This window comes from Diaphorina citri, unplaced genomic scaffold, assembly GCF_000475195.1.
Source record: "Diaphorina citri unplaced genomic scaffold, Diaci psyllid genome assembly version 1.1 scaffold1621, whole genome shotgun sequence".
Lineage (NCBI taxonomy): Eukaryota > Metazoa > Arthropoda > Insecta > Hemiptera > Psyllidae > Diaphorina > Diaphorina citri.
The window spans coordinates 1,601-13,480 of record NW_007379047.1 but is presented as its reverse complement, the minus strand read 5'-3'; the positions used below and the strand labels follow the sequence as shown (position 1 = coordinate 13,480).

Genomic DNA, 11,880 nt, shown 5'->3' with positions numbered 1-11,880 from the left:
GATGAAGAACATTAAATGAAAACAAAATAGAATTAGGCCGGTCGCATATTGGAAGCGAGTCGCGCGCCTTTTAATAGCGCGTAATCGGCTGCAAACAAGCCTAAGGAAATGGTACTGTAGGAGGGTCTCTATCATTTTTATAGGTTTGGTTTTGCAGGTGACCTTGTACAAGGGAAGTGTGAAAGAGATATCTTAAATGAGTACTTATTTTCAACTATTTTGCAGAGCCAAAAAGTGTACCGATATCTACATTCAACTGGCTGCCTGTCTATCAACTCGTATTAAACATCTGAAGAAGTGCATCCTGCGGGATCCTAGGTCTACTATTGTATCTCATCACTTCTTCCCTGCCAGTGTTGATCATTTCATTACGCTTCTCTACTCGAATAAATCCAGCGATGCAGAACTAGGTGAGATTTTTACTGTATTAATAAATAATGAGGCAAATTAGAACCCCTATTTCGAACACCGCAAAAATAAAATGGTGAATTGTGCTGTGGCGGGTATTTTTAAATTTCAATAAAAAAATTGATTCAAAAAGTTTGAGGAAAAAAAAGGCAAAAGTTATCAAAAAGGCAGAAATCTTAACATTCTCAAGCCATTAGTGGATATCCAGTCTTTCCAGTGTGTCCGAATTGGTTATTTGCGTCTGAAAATGGTGTCTACGGAGCTTAAGTATAGGTATTGCCTATACAGAGTCCATACTACCCTTTGATATTGGTGAGTTATTTTTTCCTACTTATCTGAAGTTGTAAATGTAATGGTAGGTAAGAAAACTCTGTTTGTTGCTTGGTCTGCCCATTGCTAATGCTCTTCCTTGACATGCAGAAGGGCCTGTGTTTGATTCTCAAAGGCAATAGTCCCAAAATTTCAATGGGTTTCTGGTGTTCTTGTGTTGACCGAGCATTTAAATGGAAAATATTGTTCCTCTTATTACCCGTCCATTTGATGAGGCATATACCACAGGATGGTCATTCCACAACACAGACCAAGGTAGTAGTAGTTCTTTTAGTCCTGCCAAATTAAAATGGAGCTTCAACTCAACCAAAATATTTTTGTATTCAATTCACATCTATGTTTTGGAGAATTGATCCTAATAATTGTAATTGCCTATCTAAAATAAAAGAAAATAATACTTTGTTTATTTTTACAGGAAACTTCTACCTACACCCACAACTTATCAAACTTTTCAAGAGATACAGACTCCTAGCACTTTATCAAAATCACCATGACAAGTAAAAACAACAACTTTAAATCATTCTTCACGGGACTCATTACCCGTCCATTTGATGAGGCATATACCACAGGATGGTCATTCCACAACACAGACCAAGGTAGTAGTTCTTTTAGTCCTGCCAAATCAAAATGGAACTTCAACTCAACCTAAATATTTTTGTATTCAATTCACATCTACCTATGTTATGGAGAATTGATCCTAATGATTGCCTATGTAAAAATAAAAGAAAATATTACTTTGTTTATTTTTACAGGAAACTCTGCTACCTACACCCACAATTTATTAAACTTTTCAAGAGATACAGACTCCTAGCACTTTATCAAAATCACCATGACAAATAAAAACAACTTCAAATCATTCTTCATGGGACTTCTTGTCATTCTGTTATCTTCAGTTTGTCTTATATTACTCTTGCAATCACCTTTACAATCAAAACAGAAGCTGCACAATTACCTATCACTAGAATCTCTTGATCAAGCAGAAGACATTGTCATTGATAAAACTGTACAGTTGACTAAGAGAAATGAGAAGTGTACATATTTTGACTGTTTCAATGTTTACCAATGCAATCATGGGGGAACATTCAACCTCCTTGTGTACATTTATCCAATGAAACATTTTGTAGACAAAAGTTATCAAAAAGGCAGAAATCTTAACATTCTCAAGCCATTAGTGGACATCCAGTCTTTCCAGTGTGTCCGAATTGGTTATTTGGGTCTGAAAATGGTGTCTGAGGAGCTTAAGTATAGGTATTGCCCATGGTAGAAAGAATGGTATTGCCTATACAGAGTCCATACTACCCTTTGATATTGGTGAGTTAATTTTTCCTACTTATCTGAAGTTGTAAATGTAATGGTAGGTAAGAAAACTCTGTTTGTTGCTTGGTCTGCCCAGTGCTAATGCTCTTCCTTGACATGCAGAAGAGCCAAAAGTTATCAAAAAGGCAGAAATCTTAACATTCTCAAGCCATTAGTGGACATCCAGTCTTTCCAGTGTGTCCGAATTGGTTATTTGCGTCTGAAAATGGTGTCTGAGGAGCTTAAGTATAGGAAGTATAGGTATTGCCTATACAGAGTCCATACTACCCTTTGATATTGGTGAGTTTATTTTTCCTACTTATCTGAAGTTGTGAATGTAATGGTAGGTAAGAAAACTCTGTTAGTTGCTTGGTCTGCCCAGTGCTAATGCTCTTCCTTGACATGCAGAAGGGCGTTTGATTCTTAAAGGCAATAGTCCCAAAATTTCAATAAGTTTCTGGTGTTCTTGTGTTGACCGAGCATTTAAATGGAAAATATTGTTTCTCTTATTACCCGTCCATTTGATGAGGCATATACCACAGGATGGTCATTCCACAACACAGACCAAGGTAGTAGTTCTTTTAGTCCTGCCAAATTAAAATGGAGCTTCAACTCAACCTAAATATTTTTGTATTCAATTCACATCTACCTACGTTATGGAGAATTGATCCTAATGATTGCCTATGTAAAAATGAAAGAAAATATTACTTTGTTTATTTTTACAGGAAACTGCTACCTACACCCACAACTTATCAAACTTTTCAAGAGATACAGACTCCCAGAACTTTATCAAAATCACCATGACAAGTAAAAACAACAACTTCAAATCATTCTTCACGGGACTTCTTGTCATTCTGTTATCTTCAGTTTGTCTTATATTACTTTTGCAATCACCTTTACAATCAAAACAGAAGCTGCATAAATGTCCGCAGTGCAAGAATTCTGAACTGCTCAGCTCTGATACCAAACATATGATAGAGAGGTAATATGCTAGAGATTAGGGGGTGGGGGTCTTATCATTGATTCGTACCAGTGGAAAAAAATCTTGAATAAGACTCTAAATACCTGTTTGTCATACAGAAGGTCTGAGGTTCGATTCCCAATATCGGTAAAGGACAAATTAGACAGCATTAAGTGAGCAGAAAAGAATCATCCATAAAGGGATTTGTCTTATGTATGTTGTGTTGACTCAGCACCTGAATGGGAAGAAGCGTGTCTCTTCTCTGCTATCTGATGAGGGACATACTACGGAATGCATGGGCTTAGTATAAACACAGACCACACGCGTCTAATGTAGCAGGTAGCAGTTGTTTTATTGTGTCTTATGTATGTTGTGTTGACTCAGCACCTGAATGGGAAGAAGCGTGTCTCTTCTCTGCTATCTGATGAGGGACATACTACGGAATGTATGGGCTTAGTATAAACACAGACCACACGCGTCTAATGTAGCAGGTAGCAGTTGTTTTATTGCTACGAAATAAAAAAGGCAATGAAATCTACTTCTTTCTTTCTCTATCTCTCTCTTTGTTCTTGTTTTAATGTTGTGCTCTCACCACACGCGTCTAATGTAGCAGGTAGCAGTTGTTTTATTGCTACGAAATAAAAAAGGCAATGAAATCTACTTCTCTCTTTCTCTATCTCTCTCTTTGTTCTTGTTTTAATGTTGTGCTCTCTTTATTTTCCCCTCAGGGCCAAGTGTGTCAGTCTGTTTGCTGAGATATATGGAGAGGGTGGTATCAAGGGTTCTCCACTACGTAGTGTAGAGTTTAGAGCAGATCCTGTGTTGTTCCGAGATAATTTCCCACCCAAACTGAAACGCTACAACGATATTGGGAGCTTGTAAACGTGTGGTGACTGCCTTGTAAGCGCCAGGTCGCAGGTTTGATTCGCGCCCCAGGGCAGAAAAAAAATTGCCAAACTAAACTCGATCTATTGACTCGAGCCTTGAGTGCATTAAAATCTTTTGGGTAAGATTGAATACTATTTTAAAGTCTTATGATCTAATGAAACATTCCTATGCTAGGGCAGCATTCTACTGAGTAATTGCTACAATATTCTGTCTGTGTCATTTGTATATAATTTGTAAATTATTTATTTAAATGCCAGTGGGGTAATATTTTGCACGCGAAAAGGAAGGTACCAGACAAACGAACAGACATACATGGTGACCGATTTTTTTTTCCAAATTAGTTAATTTGGTAATGGTATTTATAGGTACCTTTTGGGTATTCATTTGTTATTAGTATTATTTTTACTCATCTACTTAATCCTCCGATATGATTACTTTGTATACTGTATTTTTATTAATTTTAAGCATAGCAATATTAAGCATTAGTACAGGTTTTTTGCATATCTATTCTAGTCAGTAGTAATGTCATATTTATGTTATCCTCTTGGTAGCTCTCTCATAAAGCTTTTCATTTGACTTGATGGAGCGTAGATATCGATTCCCGCCCGGGGCGGATTTTATCCTGATGGGATAATGTTCGTTCTCGGAACGGCTGGCTTTCTGCTCTCCTGTCTTCCTTCTCTCTTCGATTTCGGGACGATAAGACCATAGAAGTTACAGTTCCCTCTGTCAAACCTCTTGAAAAAAAAAAAAAAATTATTGCTACGAAATAAAAAAGGCAATGAAATCTACTTCTCTCTTTCTCTATCTCTTTCTTTGTTCTTCTTTTAATGTTGTGCTCTCTTTATTTTCCCCTCAGGTCCAAGTGTATCAGTCTGTTTGCTGAGATATATGGAGAGGGTGGTATCAAGGGTTCTCCACTACGTAGTGTAGAGTTTAGAGCAGATCCTGTGTTGTTCCGAGATAATTTCCCACCAAAACTGAAACGCTATAATGATATCGGGAGCTTGTAAACGTGTGATGACAGCCTTGTAAGCGCCAGGTCGCAGGTTCGATCCCCGCCCGGGGCGGATTTTATCCTGAACAGAAAAATATTTAAAGTATTATGCTCTAATGAAACATTCCTATGCTAGGGCAGCATTCTACTGAGTAATTGCTACAATATTCTGTCTGTGTCATTTGTATATAATTTGTAAATTATTTATTTAAATGCCAGTGGGGTAATATTTTGCACGCGAAGAGGAAGGTACCAGACAAACGGACAGACATAGATACATGGTGACGGAATTTTTTTTTCCAAATTAGTTAATTTGGTAATGGTATTTATAGGTACCTTTTGGGTATTCATTTGTTATTAGTATTATTTTTACTCATCTACTTAATCCTCCGATATGATTACTTTGTATACTGTATTTTTATTAATTTTAAGCATAGCAATATTAAGCATTAGACTAATGCCATTAGTACAGGTGTTTTGCATATCTATTCTAGTCAGTAGTAATGTCATATTTATGTTGTCCTCTTGGTAGCTCTCTCATAAACCTTTTCTTTTCGTTTGACTTGATGGAGCGTAGATATATGATCGGGTTCCCGTAGGGCCCGTGTTTCAGAGTTCTACAATTCCGGTTAGTAACAAATACATAAAATCAATGTCCGGAAATTTCTTGACCCCGCCGGGAATCGAACCCGGGTCTCCCGCGTGCAAGGCGAGCGCAGTGACCACTACGCCATGGGAGCTGACCTTATTCCTATTTAAATAAGTAAGAATCACTTCTTTTTTACCAATCGAAGGTCGAAAGATGGTGACAGGGTAGGTTTTGGCTTCCTCAGAGATCAAATGTTCTGATGCAGCCTTGGTCAAGGTATAGGTGTTAACACTCTCAAGCGCTAGTCTACGAACAAACAACAAAGACGGGTATCATTTTTAGCCCGTCCTTCCTTTATTATTACGATAGTAATAAAAAAAAAGTATAGTGGACGGGCTATTGTATTCGCTTCGGTGTCGTCTGTCTGTCAGTCTGTCTATCACTCTGTCCCCATAGAAGGACTTATCCAAACTAGGTCGACCTATATATCAAATTAAAGGTCTTTTTACCAGGAACACGAAAATGGTAGTGCTAATTTTGTCCAGAGAACCATAAAGCCAAAAAACTGATTTGGGGGATTTTTTTCACATTTTCTCACACAAATGAGCTCTGATCTTGAAATTTGTCGCGACGACCTATGAACTCAAGGCGAGAAAGTTTTAGATAACACTTCAGTCGTTAATTTAAGACCAGACCTATGAACTCAAAGCGAGAAAGTTTTAGATAACACTTCAGTCGTTATTTTAAGACCGGTTTTAGCGTCACCTATGTTAAGCTACGCCGAGCAAGGCCAATAAATGGATGGGTGCCTTGAACCTTATATTGGGAATAAAGGGAGAACGGGCCGGGCTCTAGTCTTGATTTTAAATCATTACATGAAAGTAAAATCGAAAAATCAAATCAAGAATAATAATAAACTGAATAAAGGGAGAACGGGCTCTAGTCTTGATTTTAAATCATTACATGAAAGTAAAATCGGAAAATCAAATCAAGAATAATAATAAACTGGATATTAAACAAATTAGGTAGGTACATAGGTACTGATCAAATAAACTACGGGCTAAATAATTCCCGGAGGGACGGGCCCAGCTTGTTCTTCTTGACCTTTTCCCGTGTACAAACGGGGTCGGCGTTTTTCGTCAGCCCTAACTAGGGTGATTGCTTTGGGCTGAGGGCCATAACCATGACGGTCGGCGTTTTTCGTCAGCCCTAACTAGGGTGATTGCTTTGGGCTGAGGGCCATAACCATGAGTAATAGGTACCAAGGTACATTCTACATTCTATACCTACCTACTTACTTATTATATCCATCCCATGTACAACATATGAGCGCGTTCACAACATAATCAGCCGGTACCATGTCAGCTTTAATATGACGAGCGTTGGATATACACCGGATGATACCAGCTTGCACACCGGTAACTAAACCGGTGGGTCCGTACAGATTATCGATGTATCCAGCGATTGGATCCGACCATGTAGAGATTACTGGGGAAACAGATTGGATAATAAAAATAAAACATTTCGAGAACATTCAACTAAAGAAAGTTTGGTGAGCTTTCCGGAATACCTACTCAGATTCCCATCATCAGACCAAAATCGCGAGAGAGGTGTTGACTCTACGAGCGCTGGAGTTGAAGTGATATTAGATAATATTGTAAGTAACAAAATACCTATTGTCTTTTATCTTTTTTCAAGAGGTTTTTTTGAAAGACATTTTTTATTCATGCAATTGAAGGAGTTTTACCAGTAAAGTTCTACCTCTCAAGAGATTTGATATATGGAACTATAACTGCTGAGGTTTTATCGTCCCGAAATGGAAGAGAGAAGGAAGACAGGATGGTAGAAAGCCAGCCGTTCGCGTTCCGAGGACGAATATTATCCGTTCAGGATGAAATCCACTCCGGACGGGAATCGAACCCACGGCCTAGCGCTTACAAGGTAGACGCGCTACCCTCCCTTTTCACAACAAAAAAAAAAAAAAAAAAAAAAAAAAAAAAAAATGTACATGAATAGACGGGTGGACCCTTTACTAGCTATTAAAAAAATTTATAATTTCAAATTTATCGTTAGTGCATAATATCTAGGCGCACGGCAGTGCGCCAGGCCAAGTTCCGGCCTGAGCACGCCAGTGTGTATACATATATTACACGAAACATTTCGACGCATTTTTACCCCTATCATAACACCGTTAATTTTCCACATAATGTCACGAAATTTGGACCATATGTTAACCTATACATGCTTATTAAGCCTTCGATATTCCTTTTATTTTCATGTTAATCATAGGTATTTATTAATTTGAGAAGGAAAAACATTGTCAAATTGAAATTGAGATCCAGCATTTTCAGCAGACACGATGTGAATGCAGCCTTAATTTTCTGATCTCACCACTTTTATAGGCCGACATTTTTGGATAGAAACTTGGCCTTTTCTTAATTTTCTGATCTCACCACTTTTATAGGCCGACATTTTTGGATAGGAACTTGGCCTTTTTTTCACATTAGTGTTTTTGTGGGGGTATTATTAATTTAATACTTACTTAGCTTTCATCAGAGGTAGTCTGGGATCATCAGGACAAATCATGGACAGCTCAAGAAGTTCCTTGTAATGGGTTTTAGGCTCGTAGACCACCTCTCCTATTTGAGACCTAGCATGAGAGAATGCTGTCGAGACGTAGGTTAACATCTGAAAGAATTGGACTGCATTAAATAGAGTTAAGGCAGCGGCGATAGCACAGTTGAAGAGAACACAGTTGAAGGCCGGCCATTCACTAGGTATCAGATAGATCTGACAGCGGTACGTGTAAGGCCCACCTGATAATTAATGGCTGACTTTTAGAATTTTTAGTTTTAGGCTCGTAGACCACCTCTCCTATTTGAGACCTAGCATGAGAGAATGCTGTCGAGACGTAGGTTAACATCTGAAAGAATTGGATTGCATTGGATAGAGTTAAGGCAGCGGCGATAGCAAGGTGAATGTGCCAGTTCCCGTCGAATCACTGTAAGCAACGTAGCGCGCGATTGGTATCCGGATGACCATCTGGTCAATCGCATGCTGCTGGCTTTTCCCGGACCCACTCAGGCTAGGTGAAGTTAGTGTGAGTATACAGTTACAAACCTCTATCTAATAAAGCATTTAGATTTAGACAGAGTCCTACACACAATCTGAATGCATTTAAAACTTGGAAAAATCGTCGACTTAAAACTTGGAAGGAAAGTCAAACTATGAGTGAAAACTGAAGAGAACACAGTTGAAGGCCGGCCATTCACTATCAGGTAGACCTGACAGCGGTACGTGTAAGGTCCACCTGATAATGAATGGCTGGCTTTTAGATTTTTTTAGAGAAGAAAAAGTTATTGCTCCCCCTCACTTACCTTCAAGTTGGGGCACTGTTTAGCGAGGTTGAGGACCTCACGTGTGCCCCTCACATTGGTCTGAATAGCGACCTGTAAATCCTCATCAAACCGTAACGTAGCAGCTCCATGCAGCACAATGTTCACTCGAGATATTAGCATCTGTTTGTTCTCTGGACTTAGACCGAGATCCCGAAGTTCCAGGTTACAGGGGAGGACGTGGATTTTGGACTTGAAGTCGGGAACCTCCAGGTGCAGCCTTTCAAATATCTATGGAAGAATCAGGGGGATAATTGAAAGGTTTTGTATGATGGGAGCCTAACCCTAATTGGGTCCTTTTTGAGCAATACGCTTTTTTTAAGAGCTTTGATAGAGGGCACTGTGACTGTTAAGGTCTAAGAGAGAAAAAAAAACAGGATAGGATAAAGCCAGCTGTTCCGAGAACGAACCCTATCTGTTTAGGATAAAATCCGCCAAGGGCTAAATTATATTTATTAACATATAAACGTGCTCCTCTCAATATCGAGTATGTTTTTTTTTCAGGGCATCATTATTTGATTTTTTTTTTAATAGGTAATAACAGTTCAATTAAAAACAGCCCGCACCATCTTCGCATCCCAAACCTCTTGCCCTCTTCCTTGTACCTCTGATCCTCATGCTTATTGTTCTAATGATTGAAATTTGACATTTAGTTCTCAACGAACCCAAAACTTGAGCATAACTCCGGTTCCATTTCATACATAATTTGTCCGCAGTTCTCTTCAGGAAGCTCATATATTCCATACCAATGGCACAATCGCATGACAATATCAAGGGGGTGAAATATGATCTTGCGTCTTCAGCAGCTCTGTCATATGAAAGCAGAATTTTGAATTTGGACGAATCATATCGAAATATGGAATTGTAAATACTTTTCCATACTTTGGTGATTTAGGGCACTGGTCTAACAGAAAATACATAAGCTAACTAGGCTGGCTGGTCTAACAGAAAATACATAGCATAGAAAAACAAACGCTAAATGTTGTGATAGAAAACAGTAGAAAAACACTCACCACATTTCGGAACAAGGCATTGAGTCTCTCCTCGGCACTAGCTCCTTTCTTATCTCTCACCATCATATAAATCTTGCGGATTCCTGGAAAACTTCTCAGCAGTTTCACAATGACCAGCTTTCCCAGAAATCCGGTTCCGCCCGTCAGCAAGATTTCGCCATCCCGGTAGAACTCTTCAACCGATTCCAATCGCTTTCCCATCGCGTGGAAATTACGGTACAGTTGTTGAAAATTCGGCTTTGACGTGCAGCCAGATCTGTTTTACTCAGAAAAGTAATCATATATGTATGTATACCCACACCCACCCATCAGTAACTGCCCCGATCTAATTTATTAGAACGAGGGTGTAGATGGTGTAATTAAAAAAAAAAAAAATAAAAAATTGCTAGGTATCTGCTCACCTATTCGCTATAGTATATTACTGTCTTCTCACCTGTTAGCTCGTTCCATTGCTTTCTTCCTGACTGTGGTCTCCATACTATCCTGCAAATGATGCACCAGGGTCCCGCGTACATATCGGTCCAAGTATTCATCCCAATCTAAATCAGCTATGTTGAACGGAAACTTGGCTTTCTCAGTCGGACCCAGTTGATTCCAGGTGTGTAATATGTTAGCGCTGTCGAATATCCAGTCAGTAGTACTGAACGGACGTAGGAGATGTATCACCTTATCCATCTTCCTATACATTGGTATCAATCTGGAACAGTAGGTACACCAGCCTTAATTTCCCTTGCTAAAGAAATAGCAAAGGTTGAGTGTGAAGGGCATCCACTCGTAAAAACTGTGGCCAAAACCAAATGTCAGACCAAAGCAATCTACACCTTAGTTAAGGCTGATTGAGAGACTAACGAAAAACGCCGACCCCGTCGTTTACGGGAAAAGGCGAAGAAGAAGAAGAAGAAGAAGAAGAAGAAGAAGAAGAAGAAAAAGACACCTTATAAATAAAACTGGTTTATGTTAAAAAAAAAAAAGAAAAAAAAGACAGTTTTTTTATTAATTTACATCATTAGACGGGTGGACCCTTTACTAGCTATTAAAAAAATTACATTTCAAATTTATTGTTAGTGCATAATATCTAGGCGCACGGCAGTGCGCCAGGTAAAGTTCCGGCCTGAGCACGCCAGTGTGTATTTATTACACGAAACATTTCGACGCATTTTTACCCCTATCATAACTCCGTTAATTTTACACATAATGTCACGAAATTTGGACCATATGTTAAGCAGTTAAGCTATACATGCTTATTAAGCCTGCGATATTCCTTTTATTTTCATGTTAATAATAGGTATTTATTAATTGTCAAATTGAAATTGAGAGAAGGTTGAAGGAATTGAGATCCAGCATTTTCAGCAGACACGAATTGAATTATATTTTAATTACATAAAAGTAACGCACCAATATATCACTACCTACTTGATCACAGTGCGTTTGTATAATCGCGGATGTTGTTAGCTGAGTGAGTCTGTTAGTACGACACCTATTAATACTTGGATCTACTCAAACATTTATCCAACTATATCCGTCGCAAAAGATTCCACAAACTTATATATAACTTATATTACCTACAGGCATGGGCGTTCATTGCGAAGCCATTTTTTTTTTTTTTTTTTTTTTTTTTTTTTTTTTTTTTTTTTTTTGCCATTTTTTTTTTTTTTTTTTTTTTTTTTCTCAGAAGGTTTGATAGAGGGAACTGTAACAAAGGAGATCTATCGTCCCGAAATCGAAGACGGAAGAAAGGCAGGATAGGGGAAACGCAGCCAATCCAAGAACGAACCTCATATTCTGTTTAGGCTAAAGCTCGCCCTGGGCGAGAACTGAACCCGAAACCCAGCGTTTAGTCGACGACCGTCGATGGACGAGGTGAATCTAGAATCTACTGTGTCGAGGAAGTGTGCGGACGGTTTGTCTTTATCGATTGACGGCCCGTCGACTGTGTGTGTTGTAACAAAGGAGATCTATCGTCCCGAAATCGAAGACGGAAGAAAGGCAGGATAGGGGAAACG

At 38.7% G+C, this 11,880-nt stretch overlaps 2 protein-coding genes and 1 long non-coding RNA gene across 5 annotated transcripts; 2 read left to right on the top strand and 1 right to left on the bottom strand.

Moving 5' to 3' along the window:
* Positions 1-528: 528 nt before the first annotated feature.
* On the top strand, positions 529-1,223 carry LOC113470482. Its single transcript, XR_003393523.1, has 2 exons — positions 529-720; positions 1,154-1,223. It is a non-coding gene; the product is annotated as an uncharacterized LOC113470482 (long non-coding RNA).
* A 747-nt stretch (positions 1,224-1,970) lies between these two features.
* LOC103516633 lies at positions 1,971-5,529 on the top strand. 3 transcript variants are annotated; one of them, XR_003393522.1, is made up of 4 exons: positions 1,971-2,049; positions 2,760-3,016; positions 3,724-4,374; positions 5,353-5,529. XR_003393522.1 is itself a non-coding variant. In XM_026828969.1 (4 exons), exons 1-3 carry the CDS (start codon positions 1,996-1,998, stop codon positions 3,875-3,877), a joined length of 465 nt encoding a protein of 154 aa, XP_026684770.1. In that variant the 5' UTR covers positions 1,971-1,995; the 3' UTR covers positions 3,878-3,906; positions 4,926-5,529. The 3 variants fall into 3 exon arrangements, 2 of the variants coding, with proteins under 2 accessions (XP_026684770.1, XP_026684769.1); XM_026828969.1 differs by having other exon boundaries at positions 3,724-3,906; positions 4,926-5,529; XM_026828968.1 differs by having other exon boundaries at positions 3,724-3,913; positions 4,933-5,529.
* On the bottom strand, positions 5,262-10,111 carry LOC103516632 (fatty acyl-CoA reductase 1-like). Its single transcript, XM_026828970.1, has 5 exons — positions 9,878-10,111; positions 8,847-9,095; positions 8,012-8,157; positions 5,666-5,775; positions 5,262-5,290 (listed from the first exon to the last, which is right to left on the bottom strand). Exons 1-5 carry the CDS (start codon positions 10,076-10,078, stop codon positions 5,262-5,264), a joined length of 735 nt encoding a protein of 244 aa, XP_026684771.1. The 5' UTR covers positions 10,079-10,111.
* Positions 10,112-11,880: the final 1,769 nt, after the last annotated feature.

Bases quoted from the DNA above. Each gene is read 5' to 3' on its own strand.
- LOC103516632 (XM_026828970.1), bottom strand. From the start codon at position 10,078: ATGGGAAAGCGATTGGAATCGGTTGAAGAGTTCTACCGGGATGGCGAA. The intron at 9,096-9,877 runs GTGAGTGTTTTT...ATTCTTCCATAG, and splicing joins ATGCCTTGTTCCGAAATGTG to ATATTTGAAAGGCTGCACCT. The intron at 5,776-8,011 runs GTAAGTATTAAA...GTTTGTTCGTAG, and splicing joins CTACCTCTGATGAAAGCTAA to ACTAGCGCTTGAGAGTGTTA.
- LOC103516633 (XM_026828969.1), top strand. From the start codon at position 1,996: ATGGTAGAAAGAATGGTATTGCCTATACAGAGTCCATACTACCCTTTG. The intron at 2,050-2,759 runs GTGAGTTAATTT...TTATTTTTACAG, and splicing joins CATACTACCCTTTGATATTG to GAAACTGCTACCTACACCCA. The intron at 3,017-3,723 runs GTAATATGCTAG...TTTTCCCCTCAG, and splicing joins ACCAAACATATGATAGAGAG to GGCCAAGTGTGTCAGTCTGT.